A 27,800-nucleotide genomic window follows, 5' to 3' on the forward strand; every position below is an offset into this window, starting at 1 on the left:
CTTTCCAATCAAATCTTTATTTGTTCTTATTAGTTACGAACCTTTAATCTATGGAAGCAGATGAGGCCTACCACACAAACTTGTTTTTGTAAAGTCCCTCTCACAGCCCTCATGTACATAATACATTTGCACAGCAGCAACAAGATGGCTTATGTTCTCCAATATAGAAGATTGAACTGAAGTTAATTCTCACTTCTGCACTATAACATTCAACAGCCGACTAATTACTTAAATATTGTAATATATTTGCTTCTTAAAGGCTGTGCAGTTTATAAATCTCAGTTGTAATGGAAACAGGCAACATTTTCATTTTGCTCTAAAAGATTAGGTAAGTTACAGGATCACTCAGCAAGTGAAGATACCTTTTGCTTTTGCCTTTGTTAAAATGAATGAATGATACTTAATTGCAAATTAGTGGCATGCAGCCGAATACTTCAGCAGCTTTAAAGTAATTTTAGATAAAAATCTGTTAATGGCACAAATTTTTTTTAGAAGGGGATTATTAGAAAAAGCATGAGTGGTGTAACTAAGATAATAGTTTTAAACCCTGCTGATCTTATTACTTGTGGGATTGCTTCAGGTCCCAGCAAGATAACTTATTTTGGCAAAAGTTGATGTAGTTCTGCACTAGTCCAGACTTAGTGAGTTAAACTTTTTAAAACCATGCATATTGTGAACAACTAGTTTGAATTTAGACTGTTCATATTATGGTACATCTACCCAACAAGTCTAATTTGGATGCCTCTGAGTTGAAGGGTCTTTCCAACCCATGACAGCCAGTGGCCTAATAATTCAACTTTGTTTTCCTTAGGACAAATGGAAAGCAGGAAAAGTAGCTTGTCTTGGGTAGTTTTCTTTTCCATCCATGCTCATCATTAAATACTGTAAGCACTTGGCCTAAAACTAATGAGTAGAGATCGGAAATTAAAGGTGCAACCTTTAATTTAATTTGAAGTTTGATTATATTTCAATCCTGGCTTATATTAGAATTTTTCTCGTCGAAGCCTCTCGAGTCAAAGCCTCAAATCTCCACTCCTTCACTGGCCCACTCACTCACTAGCCGCTTTCCACAGGCCGCTCTGCTTGAGGTAACCCTCTATTTATTTGTTTGAGCTTTTCAAACTGCTTGGACACCTGACCTCAATTGCCCAATCAGCTGCTTTCTGCTGAGTTTGAGCTATTCAAATCTTGATTGTCTAATCAACGGCTTTCTGCTGAGCTATTCAAATCTTGATTGATTTGATTGCACAGTCCAACTGCCAAAATCTCTCGAGTGAAAGCCTCAAATCTCCACTCCTTCAATGGCCACTTTCCACAGCAAAAGGATTTGAGTACAGGAGCAGGGAGGTTCTACTGCAGTTGTACAAGGCCTTGGTGAGACCGCACCTAGAATATTGTGTGCAGTTTTGGTCCCCTAACCTATGGGGAGATATTCTTGCCATAGAGGGAGTACAGAGAAGGTTCGCCAGATTGATTCCTGGGATGGCAGGACTTTCATATGAAGAAAGACTGGATCGACTAGGCTTATACTCACTGGAATTTAGAAGATTGAGGGGGGGATCTTATTGAAACGTATAAAATTCTAAAGGGATTGGACAGGCTAGATGCAGGAAGATTGTTTCCGATGTTGGGGAAGTCCAGAACGAGGGGTCACAGTTTAAGGATAAAGGGGAAGCCTTTTAGAACCGAGATAAGGAAAAACTTCTTCACACAGAGAGTGGTGAATCTGTGGAATTCTCTGCCACAGGAAACAGTTGAGGCCGGTTCATTGGCTATATTTAAGAGGAAGTTAGATATGGCCCTTGTGGCTAAAGGGATCAGGGGGTATGGAGAGAAAGTAGGTACAGGGTTCTGAGTTGGATGATCAGCCATGATCATACTGAATGGCAGTGCAGGCTCGAAGGGCCAAATGGCCTACTCCTGCACGTATTTTCTATGTTTAAATCATAATGATGACACTGAATACAAATTTACACTACTGAGTCACAACTTTAGTTTAGCATGAAGTATTTTGCTCATCGAAATAGCCATGAACTTTGAATGGTTACTTAACTTTGAGACATCAGAAATGAGCCTCATCCTATTCCTGGATTTACAGGGCAAAAAAAAGCTGAAACCCATTATAGCTGAAGTCATCTAATTCAGAACACCAGGGACATTACTTTCCTGACACAAGCAGCTCAACCAACTTACGGATAATTGTTGTGTGTGCGTATGTAACTATTTTTTTTTCACATTACCACTTTGAGTATGTGTATTCCTCAGTACATGGACATCATATTTAAATGTTTTTATTCTTAAGTTTGACTTTTAGTAACAGTTATTAAGTTCCAATAGCCCAGAATAGATATGCAAGTTTTCTCCCCATCTCTTAAATAAACAATTTGCAGCAATGTGTTTTATCTTCTTTTAGTTTGAAATATAGCCTGCAAAACCAAGCCAGGAATAGTCAACGTCAACACAAAGTAACAAATAAGCGAATAAAGCAAATAAGCAGTAGTTAAGTGCAGCACTGGTCAAATTAACAGATGTTCATTTAGGTCTGGTAACGGCTCAGTTACATTGTCTTCTTGCCCAACACATGCAAACCCGAAGCATTTGCTCACTAGATATTAATAAAAAGTGATTAAATTCATGAGGAATTTGTTAAAATATGAAAATCTGCAGGTGTAAATTAGCTTTATCTGGATTCAAACAAAACTGAAGTAAACTTTTAACCACTCCATTGGGTATTAAAAAAAACATAACTACATTCAATTTCACTGAACATAAAATCAAATTTACGTACGAAAACAGCTGTAGTTCCAAAACTTCTGAAATATAAAATGGAGTGATCTGAAATGATAGTGACCCCATTTTCATCTACAGAATGAAAAACACCCAAAAATATCCTAATTCCACATATGAACAAAATACTGCATATTTACTAACAACTGCATTAGGTAGGTCATTAAAGGCTAGCTGCCAGATGTAGGAAATGGGTCCACACCTTTGTTCCCTTTATGTAACATACAATCTTGTGTTATTGGTGTTCTTTAAAGCACTCGCCATGCTGCCGTCACATTGGTGTGCTCAAGTCCATAAGTATCAGATGTGTGGCTAGCTGAGGCCCTCTCCACCTCCTCCTTTCCCAGTGAGCACTGAGGTAGTTGAGCAGGAGGAACAGCCTCTCATGAGGGGTGTTACTTTGTAAATTTGTTCAGTTTCTTTAACTTATTGTGTTTTAAGGCTTCCCATTTCTCAGTGCTGCAGTTCACAGTCGCTCATACAGGGCCCCATAACCCCCAACGAGTCAACACATGCTGGAGTTCTAGATATTGAGTTAGGCTTGTCCTTTTGGCACCTTGCAATTGATAAAAGGTTAGCTGCGTTCCATCTCCTAATCCTTAGTTCTGGCTGCTCTGTACACCTGCAGCCACAGTTGGGGCTTCCACTTTGACAGCAACAAGTATACTTTCTCCATCTTCTGTTTTGATACGTTTAATCTCTGGCTGCTCTCCTTGATCTCCATTTTGGCGCTTTGTAGGAAGGGATGCTGAGGCAGATGCATGAGTTGCCAACATGTGCAATGGGCTTGCAGCAGCTGGAAGAAACAGAACAGTACAGATATTTACAAGGTTGACTCATAATATAGGCCTACAAAGTATGTCTTAACAGTTTTATTAACATTAATTTATATATTCCTACAATATAAAATGTTTGATTCAATGTTATAGCTCAATTTCATACACTGATTTAGTTATATACAGCTGTTCATCTTAATGCTTAACATTAAATAGCAATGCAGAAAACATGAAAGCAGATTTTGAAAATGATAAATTCAAATAGATCTAATTTTAATGAAGGCCACAACAGATTGATTTATTTCTTTCAGGCTTTGACTGGTCCAGCATGTATAATAAGACTAAGACTAATAGGCACCGGAGAAGTTTTTTCCCTACTGCGGTCACTTTGCTGAACAGTTAACTGCCGGTTAACTGTCAGCTATTACTTGGATTGCACTACTTGTATGTATGATCTATATTTTCATTTATATTTATCATTATTATTGTTATGAGCAGAGAGACAACATCTGCCAGAAGTAAATTCCTTGTATGTGCACAGGTACTTGGTGATTAAAGTCTGATTCTGATTCTGATGTAGTAAGTCAAACTTCAATTAGTCTTGGGAAATCTTCTGCAGTAAAAGGCAAGAACAGAAAACTGCAAAACATTAGACCTTCAGGCACAAGCTTTGTGAAATACTTTCATGCAAACATAATGGAGCATCTTGTATTCTCATGTAAACATATGGAGTGAATTTATTCTATCAAGTTTCAATTAGAAAAATACACACACAGATGTAAATAGACTCAATTTGATGGGCAGCTTCATCTTGGTTCTTGATAATTGAACAGAAGAGTGCAAATGAGCAGCAAGCATGGCTGACTTGCTCCTGATTGAAAAGTGTCTTGTTTTTCAGTAGCAGTTTGATTCATCTTCCACAATCCTCAAGAATGTAAGTCTTACTACTATGAGTACCTTGACAATATGACCAATCTTTGTCAACCACCAGCTAATTTGCTATTGATTGCAGTTTAGGGTCTTGATATCAAAAAACAATATAGCCTTAGCACTCCACAAAAAGCTTGTAAAACATGTTCAACTGTACTTGATCTATTTATGCGTCAAAATATTTATCATTAGAATAATTAAGCTAAGAAGTGGTTCAAACTATTCTCTTCTGTTATCAAGATCAAACACTTTGATAATCTTTTAGCCAATGAAACTATTCACCAGACTACTTCTCATATCAACTAACAATGTGTGCACTAAGAGAATTCCACATAAACATTCACAATGCATTTGTGTTGTACTGTACTTAAAAAAGATAGGTTGAAGTTGCCATACTGCTCACCTATTTAAGAAAACCATTGTGATCTTTTACATCATCTAAAATTATACTGCATGTACTGTAGACATTATGTAAATGTTTGACCAAAATTCAGTAGATGAAGTTCACAAAGGAATGCGGTATCAGCAGGTCACTGGATATAGTTAGCATTGAATTAAGCCCCTTATCCTTATATTCAACTCCTCTGGGAAGTATTTTCAAAACAGTTTTCAATTTTGTCAATAAATCAAGTTTAACTGTTATTTAACTATATATGAATACTCATGAATGCAGCCAAATGCATTACTATGGGGTCAAGGTGCCACATCTGTAGTTCACTTTATATACTAAAGACCTCATAGCAAAATTTGAAAAGCAAGGGAATTCTCTCGATGCCCTGGTCAATATTTGGCTTTTCAATAAATACCACCAGAAACAAATAAAATGGCAAGTTATTACATTTCATTATGTTTATGTCAGCCAAAATAAAGCTGTCCCGATGAAATTCACATTTCTGCTTTATACAGAAGTTATATTGATGAACAATCACTATGCTACAACTCAAGAACTTGCTACCTGCACAATCCACTCCCTCGTGATAAATATTTCATATAGATGCTGCTGGTTCCCATCACCACTGATGGAAATGCTTTCAGCCAACAAATCTCCAGTAGCAGATTTCCACATTTGCAGTTTTATTTTTCTTGAGGTGATGGGTATCACTGCTGACTGTAACTTCTAGGTGCATGTTTCTCCTTGCAGTTTGAAAATCATACACTGTTACCCCTTGTGCAGTAGTTTGATATTTATCCCTGCCATTGAGAATTAACTCAGCGGGATCCCTACAGTTGGATCATGATTCAACAGAAACATGGGATTTCAGACACACCACTATGGGCAAGTTTGTGTCCCCTAAACTACCCTTTAACAAGCATTAATCTCCAAAAGAAAACAAGTTCTTCATATTTCATCCAGCTAAGCCTCTTAGTTTCACATCCCTTGATTTTATCTTCCTTTCTGCCCGTATCAAAATTTGTTTTTATAGCACATAATTATTAGATAGATATTTTCAAATCTATTATATCAATGCAGTTACTATTTTCCACACCAAAATGGTTTCCTTTCCATCATAACCAATTGGGCTCCTGAAACTTCTACTCATAGTCCACTACTGGTCCAATTTTCACCATCACTCAAAACCCTCCCTTTCCAGTATTCTGAAGGAACAATTCCTTCAGTAACTCACTGGTTTATTCCTTCATGTACAGAAACACTTCCAATGCAACATCCACCTTCTGACCCATTCCCCTCTCACCATCCTGGTTTCTGAACACTTTCCAAGGTGAAATAGCAATTCTCTTCCAAATGAGCATACTGCATTCAGTGTTCTGGTCTGGTCTCTTCTACAACCAGAAGAAAACAAATCCAGACTGTTTACTTCTCAGCAGAACTCTAATTTCTAGTTGCCTTGCTATGTTATTTCCTTTCTCTTCCTCTCTGAGATGTATTCCATTTTATAAATCAAGTTTTTCCTTTCCCCACAGCTATCAGACCTGCTAGTTTCCTGCATTCTCGACTGCAGCACAAATGCACATTTCCACAGTTCTTATTTTCTATTTACATCTCCTGTTCAGTCAGCTATGATTAACATGCATTCACCAAGCTGTCTCAGCCAGCATCACCTTCTGTATCATTCAGTCTCTCCTGCTCTCCAGCTTATTAAAGACATTTCTTCTATTCTCCTCACCACTCCCTTGCAACCTAATTCGTTGGATTTCTCTTTTCCCAGGTCACTGACTTGAAATGGTACCTGTTTCTCTCACCCATAACCTGTTTTGCCCAATGATTATCTCCAGTATTTTTGGTTTTCATTTACAGCCATTTCATGTTTTTGTTTAGTGACCATCTCTCTCCATAAGTACGCAAAATAACTGCTTCCAATGTCCACAGCACATTTTTCTATAAGACTGAATTTCTTCTTTCAAGCTGACCTAGTACAGGCGACCCTGTCTCATGGCCTGTTGAGTTAATTATCACAGCTGATGAATTGATGTGGTATATTTAGTTTCAGTATCTATGAGATGAGTTAAGTTCAGCTAGGAATCCCCATCAACTGCTGCATGTACACATTAGAAGAGGATAGAACAGGATGCAGCTCAATGCTCCCCCAAGGTAAACCAATTTTCTTACATACAATAGCTCTGGCACTGGTTTCAACAATCAAAGCTCATTGAAGCCAGTACTGAAATACTGCAAGTGAACTTGAACCCAGATCAAAGGATTTCCTTAAGGGCAAAAGATAAGGCTTCAATGAAATTATTTGAAATAAGGCAAACAACATTTCAGATGTTTATATAAATCTAATGAAGCATAGATGGGAGGCAACAATCTATTCAGGATTGTTCCTGATTTAAGGAATATTTATATTCAGTGAGTGGGGTGGATAAGTGTTGGGTAGAAGAGAGTTTATTGATAAAAATGACAAACCATAAGTACTTACATTCACAATTAAAATAAATACTGAAACATTTGCTCTCATTTAACCATGCCAAGAAAGAATAAAAAAATAGTTTTACCAGTATTAGCTTGTCCATGTGTTACCGAAGAGATGGGTACTACATGTGTTCCATTCTGTGCAATTGGTTTAAGGGGTAACTGGTGCTGGCCCAGAGGAGCCTGCTGTAGTATAGTAACTGTCTGTATGGGTGTACCTTGCGAAGTTTGAATGAAGCGATTGGCAGTGCCTATTGGTGTAATTGCTGAAACAGGCTCCACTTTGACTGTGAAACAGAAGTAAAGTATGAATAACTGAAGTCTGACGAACAATCTCAATCTTTCAAATTAAGATATATCCAGATCAAATAGCTTTTGTTTTTGCACTGAAATTATGAAAAAAAGTTATTTTAATGCTTTACAATCATGTTGGATGCCAACAAGAAGATATGGTAATGTGGAGTTTATAACCATCTTATATTAATAGAGCCAATCCTGACATTGACTTGTAATGTTACAAATGATCAAGACCTGTCAAATGGATGTTTGGACTGGATAATAGAATTTGTTTTCCATCTAGTTTCCCAAAATGCTTTAAAAAAATGTCACCAGAATACATTTCTCTTTATCAAAAGGGAATTAAAAATACCAGTTATAAAAATGTTATAAGAATTAATTCATCAACACTGGAAGTGATTTCAAGGTTCTTTAGTTATTTTTACAAATGACCTTGCAACTGAAAACAATGATATCACTAAACTTCAGTAAGTACTGCCTGGCTCAAGAATCTCATCTGTCAAATAGTTTAATCAATGGGTTCTGAAATTACAGCTTAGAGCAAGCTTGGATGCATCTTAATTTAACAGTTCAAATGCATGGGGTGCAGTGCATATTGAAAATTGCATCACAGCAGACGCAATCGTAAAATGTTAGTTTTATATTTATTGTTAATAACTGCAGCTGTATTCCTTGATCCATTTTGGCCTCAACTCTGAAAAGCCTATGTATGAAAATAGTGTGTTTTATCAATATAATAATCATGCTTCCACAGGGGTAGGGCAAGTTTCACTATTACAACTACAAATACTGGAAAAGATGGCAGAAGAGTTGAGAACACTTTTTAGACAGCTCAAGTAATGCTGAGGTGATTCCTTATACCAAATTCAATTTTGTTTAGCTTTTAATATGTTAAGTAAACCTCCTCCTTGCATTCTGTACTAACAATCATTTCACTACATCTTCATTTTCTGTCCTAATTATTTATGACACATTCTTTGCAAGTTTATCAAGTCATTACATAGATGATGATGCTCATCTTGTCCTAGTACTAATAATTTAAGGACATCAAGCTGTAGTGTCTGGAAGTCCAAACTTACATTACCTTTCACTTCCTTTTGTTCTCCATTTTCTGGGCATTCCATTTTGGCTTGGCTAACCATTGCCTGTGTCACAACTGACTGGTTAGCTACGGTGTAGCTGTTTGCTGGTAGGCTAGCCATAGTAACAGATACAGCAGGTATCTGATGAACCACATGAACTGTTTGCAACATAGGCTGCTGGGATGTTGATGTAACAGGGGTGGCTACTGTATACGTAACTGGTTTCATAGACTGTGAAATTTGCCGTTGCACAGTGATTAAAACCGGCTGAGCTGACATAGGTGATCCTGCAAATTAGGAAAAAGGAATACAATTAATTCTATTATGAATTCATTTTTATTTCAAATCATGTAACAATATACAAAATTGCAATAAAAATGTAAACTAATTCCCATACTTTTAAGAATTGGGATGTCCACAAAATACATCTTTTGAAATGGTCATTCCAGGTAGCACCATGTTACTCAAAATAATAAATTTGGCTAAAATATCACATAAATGTACTCAACATAAACATCTTGTTTTGAAAAACATCCTTTGAAATAGTCAAATTAGTTTAAGCACATCTCTTAGTAAATATTCAACATTTTGGTGAAAGCTGGAATATTTTACCCAGTGCAAATTGACATGTTATAAACTTCAAAGAACATCATCATTTGACAATCTTACTCTGCCCCATAGTGTAATTTTGGTATAACCCGAGTTTCATCAATGCTTATGCAAAGGCACATCCAACTGCATGTCTCAGAAGATGCTGAAAAATTACAAAATGTCTCAATGATATACATTAAGATTTGAGGTTATGGCTCTGCATTTAAAAGAAGTACATCACAGATTTCTTACATCCCAATTCGCTCCTCGTTTTATTGTTCACCAAATCCTTCTTTTTATAAGAACTAAAAGTATTGATGTAAAACAAAATAACGAACAGAATTAGATACATAACATGCTATCTTTCCCCTTTACAGCTTGATTAGCTTTCATAGGGCTTAAGTTTCTTCTTTGCTTGAAAAGATGATCTTGCCAATATCAAAGATGAATTTGAGTACTTGCAGCTATTTTCAAAAACATCAAATCTGGAGCCAACAAGATACCTCCTGGTGAACCTATATTTGGCAAACTGCAAAGTTTGAAATGCATTGTAATATGGATGATATCTATGCAAAACTAGCAATCTAATGCTTTATGCAGTACTAACTAGCTTGCTTATCAACAAGACCAGTTGTGACAATGTGTGTGTTTTATATTAAGATAAATATTGAAGCACTATTTTTAAAAATATTGATGATAGGAAAGACCACTGCCTCGTCCTCCACTGTATCTCATTTATGACAGCAAAAATAAGGGTTTAAAAGGCTCTTAAAGGGAAACTCCTTAAAGTCGACAGAACAACCATCAACAACAGAAAAGGTATTATCAATTCAAGGTTCTGGAGGCACTTGTCTTTCCCTTTCTTATAATATGAACTTTTGATTTAGTAGCATTCTGAATTCATTTCCCCTCCTCTCCCCTCAAGATCAGAGGTTTTCAAACTGGGGTCCATGGTAGGATCCCAATAGGATTTCAAATATTATCTATCAATCTAAAAGATCTTCAGAAGTTTACATGCATAGTTTGATTGCAAATATGGAACTTATTATCGCATCAAATTTTCCACAATAAGATGACTTAACTGGGCAGCCTAGCATGTTTAGCTTGTTTATAAACTAAAGGGGCTCAGAAAAACTGAGCTTCTCCAAGATTTTGCGTCATACACAAGCGTTTGAAAACCATTGATCTGGATCATGATTGGTAAGGGACAAAATTCACTTCTGCGGTGGTTGTGTTCAGTTGGTGCTAATTCCACAATCTGCAGATCGTGATTCTTTGGTAAATTTCAGTTTCAGCTTCATTCAAGTATTTTCTAACTGATCTAACTTAACCTTGCTCACCTTTTTCTGCGTGGGTGATTAATATATTATCCTTCCTCTAACAAAGGCCTTGTATGCTTTCCACTCTGTACCAAGAGAGGAGGTGTATTTTTCATTAAATATGAAACGTGAAATACTTTTGCATCCTTTTTGAAAAGCTCTATGCATTTGGAGTTTTAATTAATGACACAGTGTGTCACTAATAACCAAGGGTTCACCAAGTTATTGAAAATTTGATCACTTTCAAACACTACTTAAGTAATATAACAAGCATCACTATTCAAATAATATAATTTGAAATTAATTATGGACATGCACAAATATTTTAAATGCTTTAATTCTTATCACCAAAAATCTACCCCTTTGCACAAGTATACTCTCTTTGTTCAGTTCCTCTGTCTTACAAGATATATAAAAATTACTTAACTGGCCAAATTGCCAATCTTAAAAAGTAGTTATTGCACATTCAGAGCCCTGAGATTGGGTTCATGGCCAAATCCGCCTTCCACCACTCCACCAGCAAAAATCACAAAATTATATGGTGAAGCATCCCCTTTAAGATGTATACTGTTTATGAATTATTCACGTGATCAATAGTAATTGAATTCTACAAGTTGGATTGACTTGTATTACTGTACTACTTAATACAGATTTCTAGTATACAGATAAACAACCACCAGTGCTGAGATCACCAAGCAGACAAAAAGCAGCACCAGTGTCCAGAACTGATAGTAACAGTAGTTATTTGCTGCACAAATCCCACTCAACTGGAAGTCACGTATATTCAAAGCAACCCAAGAACAACATTTTGCTGGTACAATGAGAACTGCAGATCAATGAAATCATTAATCACTTGTCATTTGCCTTGGAACCTGACTCAGCAATTAACTTCCAAGAACTGAGTGAGCCAAGCAGGCAAAATGCACTCTAGATGACAACAAAAAGCAGCTACATATCATACATCACAAGTTTTATACAGGGAGGAAAATGCTTCCATGCAAGAACATGACAATAGCAAAACCTCTACATATAATCAAAATTGCAATTGCCCGAATTATACTCTTTGGATCCAAATCACAATTTTAGGGACTGTTTAAGCTAATGTTCCAAAAGGTCTATTATGCAACTGAATTTCTTGCTTGCTTCCTACCAGCATTTCCTGAAAAATGACCATCTGACTGTTGGAAGTTATGACTCTCATAAATTTTACAAGTCCAATGAGTATTGAGACATGGATAATGATTTGTCAACTAGAGTAAATTTCCATGATCAATGTAGGAATATTAAACACCGCTATGAAGAATTTTTGCATTAAAAAAATTCATTTTTCAACAGACTGCAAAAAAACCCTACATTTCTGTAACTAGTTGTGAGAAAGTGACCTTTTTCCCTAAAGAATCATTCCAGTCATTATTCAATAAAAGGCTTAGTTCTCTTCCACCTCCCTGCACCTATTTTTGTATTAGAAATGAACATTTCCTCTAAGCAATAATCGCAGATGATGTAACTTTGATCCCCTGCTTATTGATTCTGCAATTAAACAAAAACAAGTTTTAAAGTACAATAGGAGATTTTGACTTTCTCAATTTTTTTTAAAAAAAGCAAAGATTCGTACTTCTTCAGCTTTACTCTCAATGTTTCCATTATTTATATCATTGGGAATACAGCAGAAGTACAAATCTTTGCTGTAGATAAAAATAACCTTTTTACCCATATAGTTATAAACAATGGAGTCAGGATAACCATAAGGCAATCTTTTCTATAAAGCTGGAAGTAGATTAGGCTTCAAAGGGGTACAGAAATTTATACATATACAATGTGTTTTGAGAGGGATGAAGCCCTCAGCCCTTTCATACCGGCCAGGTTTTGTTTTATTGGTTGAAGTTTTGGCATAATGAAAGGAATGACAGTCTGTTTTTAAAAGAAAGTGTATTTCTCTTTTCAATGTCAAAGATTTAAAGATAGAGCTAACAGCTTATGTGTGGGCTTGATTGCACCTGGATGACTTAACAAGACCTCAAAAACCTCTTTTACAAATAGGTTATCCAAACAAACAGATTATCCTCAGTTTTATGTAACATTATTTCTATGATCATAGCACATGAAATTAAGATTTTACCACAACATTGAGTTGTTTCAAGTCATTATAGATTGTAGCTCGTGTCAGCTACTATTTAGATAACAACAAAAATGCAACAAGTTCCATGTGCTACAACCAACACAATAACATTTTTTTTTACATCTGAATTAAAAACAGGTAAAGTTAATAGTACCTAATTTCCACTGCCTAAAACACAGCCTAAAAGACTTAAAAAGGCATAAACTTGGAAGTGTCGAGCATTCACCTGGTGCACTTTGAGCACATCTTCCCTCCTGTATTACTGCTAATTTAGGTTGCACAGTGCTAGATTCATGATCTGTGGGGACTGGAGAGCCTTCCCTGGACAGGCTCTCTGGGGTTTGAACACCACTGGAGTGGGATGAAAACACACCGGGGTGGCTTGGAGAAGCTGGTGCACTTCTGTGGTAGAAGGGGAAGAAAGCAAATAGTGAGAATCTCTTTAAGTAAATACAAAGCCAAAACAAGGTACTTGAAATTTAAGTTAAACCATTAACTTATCACTTGTATCTAAAATTGAAATTACCAACATACATACTAATCATCTCCTCTTCCCCCCCAAGCCATTTTGAGCTGAAGACAGAAACAGATCAAGATCATTAGGTCCAGCTAAATCAAACTTTATTCTCCAGTACAAGCAGTCAACATCAGTATCAGAATGTCACCTGGAATGTAAATTGCATGTACAACAAAGTTTCAACAATTTTTGCACTAACTTCTACTAACAGCAGTAGTACCTTCACCAAGGTTTACATTAGACTCAATGATTAAACAATTGAATTTTGTTGTAAAGATACCGGAAGAAATTAAAACTTAGGGATCAGCACACAAGCTTTCTGTAGCTACTTTGCAATTATGTATGTATGTAGGCCTCCGTTAGTCTCGTGAGACCATGGATTTGCCCCTTGGAAAGTTTCCAGGGCACAAGCCTGGGCAAAATTGTATGGAAGACTGGCAGCTGCCCATGCTACAAGTCTCCCCTCTCCACACCACCGATGTTGTCCAAAGGAAGGGCATTAGGACCCATACAGCTTGGCACCAGTGTCGTCGCAATTATACAATGACTGTGAACCAAGAAATTACGTTTTACCATGTGCTTAGTGGAATATTTTATTATTTAAAACAGTCAGTTAAATTTAGTTGAACCTATAATCCGAGAAATTAGCCCACTTCAGTACCTTGGCACCTTCGAAGCTATCAAGCCCAGGCATATGGTAGTTTGTGAGCAGCAATATTTGAATCCCACGGTGAAATAAAGCCTTCAAGGGCATCTATGAATTGTCATTAAAAATTTCATATGTGGCACAAATAAGTCTGTTGATCCAAGCAGTATGCTTCCATACTGAAAATTAGAACAGCAATTTTGGAAAGCACAGGAAAACTCATTTCCTCTTTCAAGTCGCCACACAAACATTTTCAAAAAAAAATGACTTCACTGTGGTTTGTAGCATCTCTTCTGTGCAAATAAAATTCAATGTATGTACAATAATTTGAAATGTTTCAGAATGAGCTCACAGTTACATCAATGTAACATGTGCAACATTGATTTAGTAACTAAAATAACCACAGATGTTTTTTGTGACCTGACCAAATGGAACAAACAAGCAGGAAACTGTTGCTGCTATTTAGTAATTAATCTCCATCAAAAAGGCCCAGATCTGGCACATTTAATACAGAAAAATACAAGCAATTCCCAAGATTAGAGCAAATTTGTATCATAAATGACAGACAAAGGTATCTCAACAATCAACTTCTAATTCTAAACTCCTCCAAGGGACTCGCATAATAATATAATGGATTCTGGTTAATTGGGACACATCAAGACCGGTCAATTTGGGCCCAGTTAGGCTGTGCTCCAATTAGTTGAAGTTTCATGGAAATAATTAGAAATGTATATTAAAAAAACAGTACCATTTAAGTAACAGATTATGTAATTAAATGAAATACAGAACAAATCAGAACACTACCAATACTACAGTACTATAAAACTGCATTAGTTCCTAATAGTTATCAACCAGCATATCAAATCAGTGCAGGCACTGATAATGGATTGCCTTTATTGCCCTCCAACATAGTGTCATAATCCAACAATACATTTCCTGACATCCTGTGTTGACACTAGCTCAACTTCAGAAGTGTCATCTTCACTTTGCTCATCTTCATATTTCCCACCTTGGTGTTTTCATACAATAGCTTCAACGATTACATCCTCCAAATCTAACTTTTCACTGCAACATTCAAAATGATTGTTGACACCTTCACATTCTTTGCAGTTCCTAACTTGCAGTGAAATTGTTTCTTTTTTTTCACTCCTGGCATCTCCAAGTCTGGATGCTTGAAACTGTGGGGAGTAAAATAGTTCGGAACTGTCTTACTGCTAATTTCTGCCAACCATCAGTTACAAACTGTGCTGCCTGTAACAGGTTAACTGTTGTCACTTCCTTAGCTGTTGAATGTCAGTAGATTTTCTTCATTTGCTTTGAGAACATGGTTTACCATCTACCTGCGATACAACATCTATAAATTTGTTATAATTCCATATCCAGTGGCACTAAAGATGGTTTATTGGCAGGCAGAAATTCTAGCTGTGTGTTTTTCCAAACATTCTAAATAAGCAGCCACTCCCAATTAACCAATGGCCCAATCAACCAGAAACCACTGTACCACTTTTCAACCAACGCATTGCAACCTTATTAAAAAAAACAAGATCAGATACGTTAAACTGCTTCCTGCTTCCTCAAACAGCTCACTTTCACTCTTTCAATTCAAAAACCACAGGCTAATGGATATGGTGCAGAGCTATCCAATATTAGACTCTGATGGATCAGGTATACTTACTTCTGTCTAAATAATTTTAAATTCACTTTGTAAAGCAACTGTAATCTGGAACATTTTTCCTTTGCTACCAAATACTCCTAAACATAATATACAATTAGATCAAAAAGTTCTGCATCTTTTGTTACCAGTGTAAACAGTTATCTTCAGAATCAGATTTAATTTCACTGTTTAATATATCTTTCGCCTTCATTATTTTTCATTCCCCTTTGCACACCAATCCATGACACCTTCTGGGTGTCATCTAATTTTTTTTCATATTCCTCAGCCTTCTGAGTTCATTTCATCCTTGAAAACTCTTGACTTGCTCTTTTCTATCCATTTCTATGAAACTGCAAACTAAAAAATTTACACCATAAGGAACAAAAGTCAGCCATTCGGCCCATCAAGTCTGCTCCACCATTTCATCATGAGCTGACCCAATCTCCCCTTTAGTCCCTTTCCCCCGCCTTCTCACCATAAATGATGCCTGACTACTCAGATACCTATCAATCTCTGCCTTAAATACACCTGATGACCCGGCCTCCACTGCTGCCCGTGGCAACAAATTCCACAGATTCACCACCCTCTGGCTAAAATTTTTTTTCGAATCTCCATTCTGAATGGACGCCCTGAAATCCTTAAGTCATGTCCTCTCATACTAGACTCCGCCACCATGGGAAACAACTTTGCCACATCCATTCTGTACATGCCTTTCAACATTTGAAATGTTTCCTTGAGGTCCCCCCGCATTCTACTAATGCCCATTTGACAATTCTCATTTCTGCCTTTGCGCTGTAACTACATAGTCGCTTTATTACTTCTTTTCAGGGCCACAGTATATTCTCAAAAAATTCACTCTTAATTCCTTAATTAAGTAAACTTCCTCAAATGCAACCTCCATATTATTTTGCCAGTTCATCACTTTTGAAGCATCAAAGTAACCCAATGTTACATCAAATGGCATATTGTCTTTTGTTCTGCTCAACCGCAATATAAATTGACTTTTTATATATATGAAAAAAAATATTCAATGTATTTTGTTTGCAGTAAATCATAGTACATGGATGTCTATTTTATCCCAACTCTTATAATTAGCATTCTGCATGACAAATATGGCAGTATATTTCTCCAAGAAGCAAAACAGGACCAGGATTAATATGATCATGGCTGATCCAATACTTCAATCCTTTGATGCCTTTTATCTAGCTACCTCCATAACTATAAATACCAATTTTCATGACAGAATTCCTCAGATTCAATACCTTTAGACTAAATAAATTTCTCACCTCAGTCCTAAATGGCTTTTTACCTCAGCTGCAGACTCCAAGCCGACCCTATCCCCAAATGTAAACCATTGTTCCTTTATCGAGCCTGATGAGTCTCATCTAAATTTTGTACATTTTAACGAGCATTCCTCTCATTCTTCTGAGACTTAATTGCCCTTCATATGATAGCCCTGACATTTGAGCAATCAGTCTGTGAAAGGTTAATAGTACTCCCTCTATGGCAAGTATATCCATTCTTAGTTAGAGATAACACAATCCTCCAGCTAAGCTCTGACCAAGGTCCTGCATCGTGGAAGACAGTTGAGCAATAAATGATCTGCTAGAGCAACAACTCAGCAGATCGAGTAACATATGGTAGGGCAAAACAGAGGCAAGGAGGAGTCATTGACCTTTCAAGTTGAAACTCTGCATCAGGAAAAAAAATGTTGTTTCTCTATACAAGACCTCTTCCGAAGAAGACCAACATATCATTTACTGATAGTAAGGTGGAGTACCCATTGCAGGAAAAGAAAACCAATCTCATTGTTCTCTGCCCAGCTAACTCTCAGCACTGAAGACCCAGTTACATGCAATTCACTGTTGCACAGGCCAGAAAAAAAAACAATTTCAACTGTCATAACCAGTGATTACTAGGTGGGCAGAAGAAAAATAAATTGGAAGATGTTCTCAAAAATCTTCTATTATCACATCTGTTGGTGATATTAAACCCAATTCTGACTCTGGTCCCCTTCAACTGTCCAAAAATCAAGATGGCATTTTTGAGTTGGCCTTCTTACATCAAAGGGCAACATAACTAAAAGGAATACAGCATTTCTCAATCTACTTACTTACCCCTTCAACAATCTTTTGCAATAACTGTAGCACACTTTGGTCATCTGGAACCTCAGAAATTGACGTGGAAACAAATCATCCAGAAATCAGAAGCTAGTGGATGATGGTGGAAAAGCCAGCACAGCTTTACCTATGCAGTTGACCATTTTTGCAAAACAGTTAACTTTCCCATATGAACTTTGCTCAGGTTTGTATTTATTAGCCTCAACTTCCAGAGGTCAGGCCTTGATGTTATTCAAGCACCAAGACATCAACAGCTGGAAACTCAATAAGTTACAACAAAGAAGGTGAATATTTTGGAATTTAATCTGTGCTGGAGTAATCAAACAGTACAATAGCTCAACTTTGTCACAATATCAGTGTTCAACAATACATACAATGAAATCCCATTTTTGGCCTTAAACACAGTACTTTCAAAGCCATGGGAACCCTGGTGAACAACAAGATTAATCTTTTCAGGATTAAGTTGCAGGATTTTCGACAAAGAATGGTCTTGTCAAAAATTGAACAAGATTATGGCCAGAACAGTGCACGTACATATCCTTGAAGACACTGTTACTTCTAATAAAATCTGTCACAGATATCCAAACATTCACTGTACTGCAACAAACCTGCACATAAAACATGTCTTTTCCCCATAGTCCCAATCCCTATCTGTATTGCCAATAAATGTGTGTTCAAGTCAAATGAAGAATTAGTGAAACATTTTGAAGGTGAAGGACATCTATACTTTGGTTAACAATTCCTTAATAAAAAAAATGCTTTCCACATGATCAAGTGATCACCATGACCTGAGAGTTATACCTATCATTGTATTCTGATTTATATAAAGTATCAATTTTTTTTTAAAATTAGTGCATGTTACTTTGCATTGCAGAATAGCACTGATGTAGTAGTTCTCAAAGTGTGGAATGAAGTTCTGACATATAAGTAATGACAAATACTTAGCGGTAAAGGCTGCTGCCATTCAAGGATGGGGAATTGAAATAACAACTTCACATTCTTTAAAAAGCTTTAAAAACAGAATAAATGTTATTCTTCAAAACTAGTCCAAAACATTTTAAAAGTTAACTTTATTTGTCACATATCCATCAAAACATACTGTGAAGTGTGTTGTATGCATCAATGACCAACAGATTCCGAGAATGTGCTGGGAGCTGTTAGCAAGTGTTGCCATTGTTCATAGCATGCCCACTCTTCACTAACCCACCCATCCACCTGGTTTCACTCACCACCTTCTGGCTCTTCCTTCTCCCCCCTCACCCCCACCCCAACTTCTTATTCTGGCTTCTTCCCTTTCCTTTCCAGTTCTGAAGTAAGTTCTCAACCTGGAACATTGACCGATATTCATTTCCTTCGATGCTGAGTTTCTCCAGCATTGTGTATATGCTACCCAACTAACCCACAAGTCTTTGGAATGGGGGAGGAAACCAGAGAACCAGTGGTCACGGCTAAGACAGGCCGCAGCACAAACTGAACCTCAATCGCTAGCGCTGTAAAGTGTTGTGCTAGCTTTACTCTACCATGTTGTGTCAATATCCAAAATGTTTCATTATGTTACTTTTAAAAAAAAATGCTGCTTGCAGACAAGAATGATTGCACTGGAACCAACCAGTGGCTTCTACATCTACATCTGTTCAAGAAACAAAGACTAGAACACCGTGTAACAGCAATGTGTATAGTAAAAACCATGTCAATTCTGACCCAATATGGCTACAGGTGATAATCCATTACTATCTTACCCAAACAAATCTACCAGTCCATTATAATCATGCACAGATTGTTTATTCAGTTAATGTCCTGAGGTTAGGCTTGAACAAATTCCAAATGGATTTTCACCTGGAATACCTCTTCATAGACTTATCACTTTGAATTTTCCTCATCTAATTGTTTCACTTTAGATACACATTTCCTTCATGCGTTCCCACTGCTCCCCCCCCAGCACCACCACCCCAAGATACATTACACATACATTTCTACTGAAATGAAAACTAGATTTCTATTGAAATAATTCAGGAATGCTCACGACAGGAAAATAAATCTGAAAACAATGGCAAACAAAAAGGAAATAAACTGAAAACCAAAGAAAATGTAAAATAACTGTAATCTAAAATAACAGAACATAGAGGAAACAGCAGATCAAACAATATCTGCAACAGGATTTAACATTTCAGGCTAATTCCTTTTAGCAGAACAACAAATAAAACAAGTTCATTTTCAGATGAACAGAGTCAGGGTAGGGCAGAAAATGATAATGGAAAGGTCGATGATAGTGCAAGACCACTGTTGCCATGGTGATGAAATGAAAATCATGAGGGGAAACTTGGGGAGAGGGGTGTATACTTGGAAAGGGGTATGGGAGAATGCAGACAAATAAAGGAAGATAAAATCTGTGAAATGCAGAGCGACAGAAAATGTGCAGCGCATCAGGTAGTGCTAATGGAGGAAAGCTTACTACACTTATAACTTGGTTTGGCCACTATGGCAGGAATGGCCAAAGTGGAGGTAGGAAATAAGCCACTGCATAAACAACCATATCTACAGCATCAATAATACTGAACTTAGAAAGGACACCTAGGCTAGCTAAGAAACAAATGAACAAAATCTATCTGCTCTTGTTGAGACAGCTGCTAATACTTGCATCAACTTTTGGTCAATAGGGACTACAAATATGTTAGTGAGGCCTACGATTTCTCAACTGGATTTGAAAGGGGGAACACAACTACAACTGTGAAATACCTGCTGCACCTGTGATCTCCATCTCACATGCCAACGTTAGGCTGTCTTTAAAGAAAGTGGACCCTCGCAAGGTATAAGGTCTCAATGGAGTAGCTGGTAAGGCTCTGAAAACCTGTGCCAACCAACTAGTAGGAGTATTCAAGGACATTTTCAACCTCTCACTGCTACAGGCAGAAGTTCCCATTTACTTCAAAAAGGCAACAATTATATCAGTGCCTAAGAATAATGTGGGCACCTTAATGACTATCGCCTGGTAGCCCTCACATCAACAGTGATGAAATGCTTTGAAAGGTTGGTCATCACTGAACTGAACTCGTGGACAGGCTCCTGGACCCACTGCAATTCGCGTATCGCCACAATAGGTCAATGGCAGACACAATCTCAATGGCCCTTCACACAGCTTTGGACCACCTGGACAACACAAACAGCTATGCCAGGATGCTGTTCATCGACTATAGCTCAGCATTTAATTCAGTTCCCCCCCCCCCCCCCCCTATCCGAAGGTGGAGCGTCCCTATGAAACAGTTTGTAAGCCAAAATGTCATAAAGCGAAGAAGCAATTACCATTAATTTATGTGGGAAATTTTTTTGAGCATTCCCAGACCCAAAAAATAACCTACCAAATAACACATAAAACCTAAAATAGCACTAACATATAGTAAAAGCAGGAATGATGTGATAAATATACAGCCTATATAAAGCAGAAATATTGTATGTACAGTGTAGTTTCACTTATCAAAATTGGGAAGACAGCGAGCCAAAATTGATTTGGAGAGAGAGAGAGAAAAAAGAAAAAATCGGCACGTACACGCATGAGCACACAACTGACTGCACAAGGCTTCATGGTCACGGTAGTCTTTCTCGGGGTAAACACATGCATGAAGCAGGCGTCTTTTTCTTCGTAAAAACGAAAATCTTCTTTGGTTAGTGAAAACAGGTACTAATGTAGGTCTTTCATAACAGCAAGCTGTCGTAAAGCAAAAGTTCGAAAAACAGGGGCCACCTGTACCATCATTCCCACAATCCTGATTGAGAAGTTACAGAATCTGGGCCTCTGTACCTCCCTCTGCAATCAGATCCTTGACTTCCTAGACCACAATCTGTGCAGATTGGTGATAACATATCCTCCTAGCTGATGAGCAACACTGGCGCACCTCAGTGGTGTGTGCTTAGCCCACTGCTCTACTCTCTGCAAACACATGACTGTGTGGCTGGGCACAGCTCAAATATCATCTATAAATTTGCTGATGATACAACCATTGTTGGTAGGATCTCAGGTGGTGACGAGAGGGTGTACAGGAGTGAGATATGCCAACTAGTGAAGAGATACCGCAGCAACAACCTGGCACTCAATGTCAGTTAGACAAAAGAGCTGATTGTGCACTTCAGGAAGTGTAAGATGAAGGAACACATACTAATTCTCATAGAGGGATCAGAAGTGGAAAGAGTGAGCAGTTTCAAGTTCCTGGGTGTCAAGATCTCTGAGGATCTAACCTGGTCCCAACATATTGATGTACAGTCGGCCCTCCTTATCTGCCAGGAATTGGTTCCGGGACCCCTCGCGGAAACCAAAATTCGTGGATGCTCAAGTCCCTTAGTCAACCTGTTTCAGTGCAGTGGACATTAGGACCCACCGGCAGAGATCTGAATCCGCAGTGTTTCTGTTCATGAAAATAATCACGATTGCGATTGAAAATAAAGTGGAAATAATAAAGCGATCGGAAAGAGGTGAAACGCCTCCGTCATTGGAAAAGCATTAGGCTACAGTTGGTCAACAACTGGAACAATTTTAATGGATAAAGTGAGAAAGGCTGTGCCCCGATGAAAGCTACAATTATTACTAATCAATGCAGTGGTTTAATTATTGGGTTTTGGGGTTTGGGATTTTGAGTTTTTGATCCTCACATTAACCCGGCATGGTGGAGAGCGCACTCGATAGCGGTCTGTCACTGGATCGAACTTGGGAAAAAGTTCCCGAGCCCGGCACTGAAACATATGTTTTTAAGTGTTTTATATGCATAGAAAGGTAAAATATATACTATATACTAAGACAAACGTTTGACTAACTGACGCTAAATAATACTGGATGTACCTGTTCCGACTTACGGTGTAAGAGAACTTCCGATTTTTTTCAATCCCGATCCACGATAACACACGCACATCCTCCCATATACTTTAAATCATCTCTAGATTACTTATAATACCTAATGCAATGTAAATACTATGCAAACTAGTTGTTATACTGCATTGTTTAGGGAATAATGACAAAAAAAAATCTGTACATGTTCAAACAGCAAGTGCTGGAAGAGCACTTGCGGGTTTTTGCGATTCGCAGTTGGTTAAATTCGTGTTGCGGAATTCGTGGATAAGGAGGGCCAACTGTAGTTACAAAGAAGGCAAGACAAAGAAGGCTATACTTTATTTGGTGTTTAAAAAGATTTGGTACGTCAACAAATACACTCAAAAACTTCTATAGTTTTACCGTGGAGAGTATTCTGACAGGCTGCATCACTGTGTGGTATGGAGGGACCACCATAAAGGGCCAAAAAGCTGCAGAAGGTTGTAAATCTAGTCAGCTCCATCTTAGGCACTAGCCTACAAAGTACCCAAAATATCTTCAGGGAGCGGTGTCTCAGAAAGGCAGCATCCATTATTACGGACCTCCAGCACTCAGGGCATGCCCTTTTCTCACTCTTACCATCAGGTAGGAGGTATAGAAGCCTAAAGGCAAACACGCAGCAATTCAGGAACAGCTTCTTCCCCTCTGCCATCCGATTCCTAAACAGACACTAAATCTTTGGACACCTCACTTAAAAAAAAACAGTATTTCTGTTTTTGCATGTTTTTAAAAAACCTATTCAATATACATAATTGATTTACTTGTTTATTATTTTTATTTTTTTTCTCTGCTAGATTATGTATCGTATTGAATTGCTGCTGCTCAGTTAACAAATTTCACGTCACATGCTGGTGATAATAAACCTGACTCTGATTCTGATTATTCAGCAAAATGAGGAATGCGTTGAGCAACCTTGTACTTATGGATGCTATACATTTCAAACCCGGTGGCTATTTTAGCTGATTTTTCTGGAGTATCAACATACTGCTCCAGAACACGTGAAATAAAAGCAATACAGGGCATTGAACAACACACAAAAAACGTACTGAACCATGCGCCTGCTCCCACCATTCTATGAGAGCTCTAAATTACTTTCCTAAATTAACCTGATACCCTTTGATTTCTTTACTCAGAAATCTACTTTTGTTTTTAGTACACTCTGCCACAACCTCCAAAGCCTTTTAGGTAGAGACTTCCAAGATTCCTTACCTTCTGGAACAAAAATATGAATGGATGACCCTTGTTGATAATTTGAGAAAATTACCATGTTTTCTCAGGTTGGGGTGTTTAGAACATCTTCACCTCATCTATTGTTAAGCCACATGAGACTTCAGTACAATTTAATAAGATTACTTCTCATTTTCCAAATTCAAGATTATAGCCCTCTTTTAATGTCTTAATCCAGAAACCTGCCAATCTCAGGAATTAAACTGATGTACTCCCTCTATTACATGTATTTCACCTAATGTGTAGTCACTAGGGTTTTACATAATTGGAGCAAATGACTCAATTCAAACTCAAATCTTCTTGCACTAAAGGCTTACGCACCAACTATCTTACTAGTTCGTAGCTCTACTGTCATATTGACATTTCAGTGATACATTACAAAGACACCTAGGTCTTTCCAGACAACAAAGCCTTTCAATATCTCACCATTTAAAGACCTCTTTTCTTTTAACTATTGAAGTTAATAATCTCAGTTTTTGACATGCTATTTCATTGGCCATGTTTTCCCATCTGTTAAATTCTCCGTGAAACTTTGTATCACCAAATAAGTATGCACTCCTCAATTCAAAATGCAAATACAAACTGTAAATAGTTGGGGGCCCAGTACTGGCACCAACTTGTTATTGCCACCCAAATCAAAACTGACATTTAATCTCACTGTTCATTAAGAATCAGAATAGAAACAGGTCATTCAGCCTACTATGTCCATATCCACTAATGAACACCCATTTGTATTAATTAAAACTTTCCAGCACTTGGTTCATAATCAATACACCTCTTAAATACTGTTAGTGATAGTTTCCTGCATTCTAGCAATGTACCCCCCACCCCCCACGAAAAAGCATGCACACTTCTGTTTTGTTTTTAAGAATCGCAAGTGTGACACCTTACTGAAAGCGTTAAGTCCAAACACAGTACAGGTTACGTACTTTATCCCAGGCTACGTACGTGTTCCGTTCCGGAGTCTGTCTTTAAGTCGGATTTGTATGCAAGTCAGAACAAGTACATCCGGTATTATTTAGCATCAGTTAGTTAAACATTTAAGAAACATTATGTATTCCAATAACTAAACCACTGCGTTGCTTAGTAATAATTGTAGCTCTCATCAGGGCAGGGCCTTTCACATGCTCCATTATTCTCACTTTATCCATTATCCTTTAAAATAGTTCTGATCGTTGACCAACTGTAGACTAACACTTTTCAAATGACTGATGGCGTTTCACCTCTTTCCAAACGCTTTATTATTTCCACTTTATTTTCAATTGCCATTGCTTCCCATTAACGGAACAGAAGCAATGCGGGCGGCGGGTCTCCAGGTCTGCTGGGTCCTAAGGACCACTGCACCGAATTCCCCAGGTCCTAAAGCACTGAGACAGGTTAAATGGGACAAGTGGGGGCTGTGCTGGGTTTGGGTATTGATCCTCCACAATATTCCATGTGGGAATTTAATCTGGAGGTGGCAGTGTTTTTTTTTTTATGAGGTCAAGTTGTGAGCTCAACATCAACCTGGCACGGGAGTGGTCTGGCACTAGATCAAACTCGGGAACCTCCATTCTCCAGCCTGGCGCTGATCCCACTGCACCACCAGCCGACCAGAACGGGGGAGGGGGGGCAGGGTCGGGGTGAATCTTACTAAGAAAAATTTAAGTCAAATACAAAGTTAAACACTTAACACAGTGTCAACGGCAATGACTTAAAATGGCGGACTGCGTTCTCCTTCCTCGGTTCATAAGTATGAGTTGTCCTTAAGTCGGATGTTCATAATTCGGGAACTACCTGTATATAAAGTGTCCATCTATACCCACTTGTCGGTTTCAACCTCAGTATGATATAAGAATCAAATTTTTCTTTCAAAATTACAAGTGAACAATAACTGGTCCCATTGTTCCCCCTCCCTTAAGCACTGCGTCAGTTTAGACATGCTAGCATTTTCATCACCATTTATATCATTCTAGCATTCTTTGCTTTCCCCATCCATTCTTCGATGGTGAGTTATATTTACGACCACCTAATCTGTGGGGGCTGTTCTAGAATAAATGGATTCTTAAATGATGACATCTTGATGTAACCACCATCTTCAATGTCACCTTCTTTTAAGTCAAAAGACATGAATTATTAGGTCCTGGAAATTTACTGCCTTTCGGTCTCATTAATTTCTCAATTTTTAAAATAATTGAAACTAGTTTCATTGCTTTTCATTCACTGATGTTTGAGTTGTCTTTGGCTTCTTCCATTAAAACAAGTACATTTAATTTTTCTGCTGTTTTCAATGCAATTTCTTCTGAGTCTGCAAAGAACTACAATATTTTTCACAAACCTTATTAAAATCAATGAAAATTTTAGTCAATTTTTGTGATTGCTTTGCATGTACTGTTTTCCCCTTTCTTTAAAGGTCTCAAATCTCCACTTATAAATTCTAAAAATTTTCCAAGACTCAGGTTTACTGTTCTTTAAGCCTTTTCCTTGTATTCCTTTTAAATTGCCTAATTTCCTCAGATTTCTCAAGTTGAAAAATTGTTAAGTGAGCTGTGTTAATTATGCCAGATTTGCAACTGTGAATCAATTATATATTTATAAAAAATAAATCATTTAAGTTAAATTATACAACTAATTAACTCGAGTAACCCCCTTGTACAGCAAGATCTTCAACCAAACATTTTCAATAACTTGTTGATCAGTCCTGCACGACAGCTTAGGCCATTCCTCCTTATAAAATGGCTTCAACTCTCTTGAGATGTTGGTGGGCTTTCTTGCATGATTGCTTGCTTCAGGTCCTTCCACAATATTTCTATAGCATTAAGGCCAAGACTGATTTTGCCATTCCAAAACAAGTCTTTTCTTTTTAAACCATTCTGTTGTTGATTTACTCTTGCCTTTTGAATTTATCGCCTTGTTGCATTATCCAACTTCTATTAAGCTTCAGGTGATGGACTGCTATCCTGACATTCTCCTTGACAAAATGTTGAATTCATTGTTCCCTCAACTATTGCAAGTTGTTCAGGCCCTGAGGCAGCAGAGCAGCCTCAGAACATGATGCTCCTTCCACCATGCTTCACAGTTGGGATGAGGTTTTAGTGTTGGTGTGCAGTGTCCTTCTTCCTCCAAACATAGCAATGTGCATTTCTGCCAAAAAGTTCAACTTTTGTCTCACTTCTGTCCACAGAACCTTGTCTCAGAAGTGTTGTAGAACATCCAGGTAGTCTTTTGCAAACTTGTGACATGCAGCAATGTTTTTTTGGAAAGAAGTGGTTTCTTCTGTGGTATCCTTCCATGAACACCATTCTTGCTCAGTGTTTTTCTTATAGTGGACACATTAACAGAGACCTTAGCAAGTTTTAGAGATTTCTGCAGGTCTTTTGTCATTATCCTTGGGTTCTTTTTCACATCCTTTAGCATTTCACGTTGTGCTCTTAGCAGGATGCCCGCTCCTAGAGAGAGTAGTGACAGGACTGAGTTTCCTCCATTTGTAGACAATTTCTCTTACTGGGGACTGATGAACACTCAGATCTTTAGAAATGCTTTTGTCACCTTTTCCATCTCTACAATTCTTCTGAAGTTGTTTTGACTGAGGCATGATGCACATGAATAGATCTTTCTTGAGAAGTGCAGACTCTCTCAGTAACCTGACTGTGTGTGTCTTTTTTTTATTATATAGGTCAGAGCACCTCTACAAGCCACAGCTCCAACCTCACTGACTGGAACAGCTACAACACCTAGCTTTTGGGAAGGTTCACATACTTTTTCAACAAAGACATGTAATTTGGATTTTTCTCAATAAAAGAAGTACAATGTTTGTGTGATTTAACCAGTTGGGTTCTCTTTATCTACTTTTAGGACTTGTGTAAAGATCTGATCACATTTTAGGTCATATCTATGCAGAAATAGAGAAAATTCTACAGGGTTCACAAACTTTCTAGCACCACTGTATGTGTATTTCACATTTCCTTAGCATTCCAGCAGGTGGCACACTAATGTACCTTTAATAGGATTTATATTTAGAAAGATGAG

General features: G+C 37.6%; 1 protein-coding gene across 3 annotated transcripts in view; it reads right to left on the reverse strand.

The window, feature by feature from the left end:
- LOC132380147 (forkhead box protein K2-like) overlaps positions 1-27,800 on the reverse strand; it is a 112,300-nt gene that overhangs the window by 33,815 nt on the left and 50,685 nt on the right. For 2 of the 3 annotated variants that reach the window (XR_009507654.1, XR_009507655.1), the window contains exons 6-9: positions 13,000-13,175; positions 8,747-9,031; positions 7,449-7,652; positions 2,990-3,583 (exon numbers count right to left, since the gene is read on the reverse strand). Coding sequence is in view for 1 of the 3 variants with exons in the window: in XM_059948765.1 (XP_059804748.1) it covers positions 3,387-3,583; positions 7,449-7,652; positions 8,747-9,031; positions 13,000-13,175 (862 nt within the window). In the remaining 2 variants the exon portion in view is untranslated. Of the gene's footprint in view, positions 1-2,393; positions 3,584-7,448; positions 7,653-8,746; positions 9,032-12,999; positions 13,176-27,800 lie in introns of those variants that run through there. The other variant, XM_059948765.1, reaches the window with a different exon arrangement.

The sequence above is a fragment of the Hypanus sabinus genome, chromosome 23, assembly GCF_030144855.1.
Source record: "Hypanus sabinus isolate sHypSab1 chromosome 23, sHypSab1.hap1, whole genome shotgun sequence".
In the NCBI taxonomy this organism is placed as follows: Eukaryota; Metazoa; Chordata; class Chondrichthyes; order Myliobatiformes; family Dasyatidae; genus Hypanus; species Hypanus sabinus.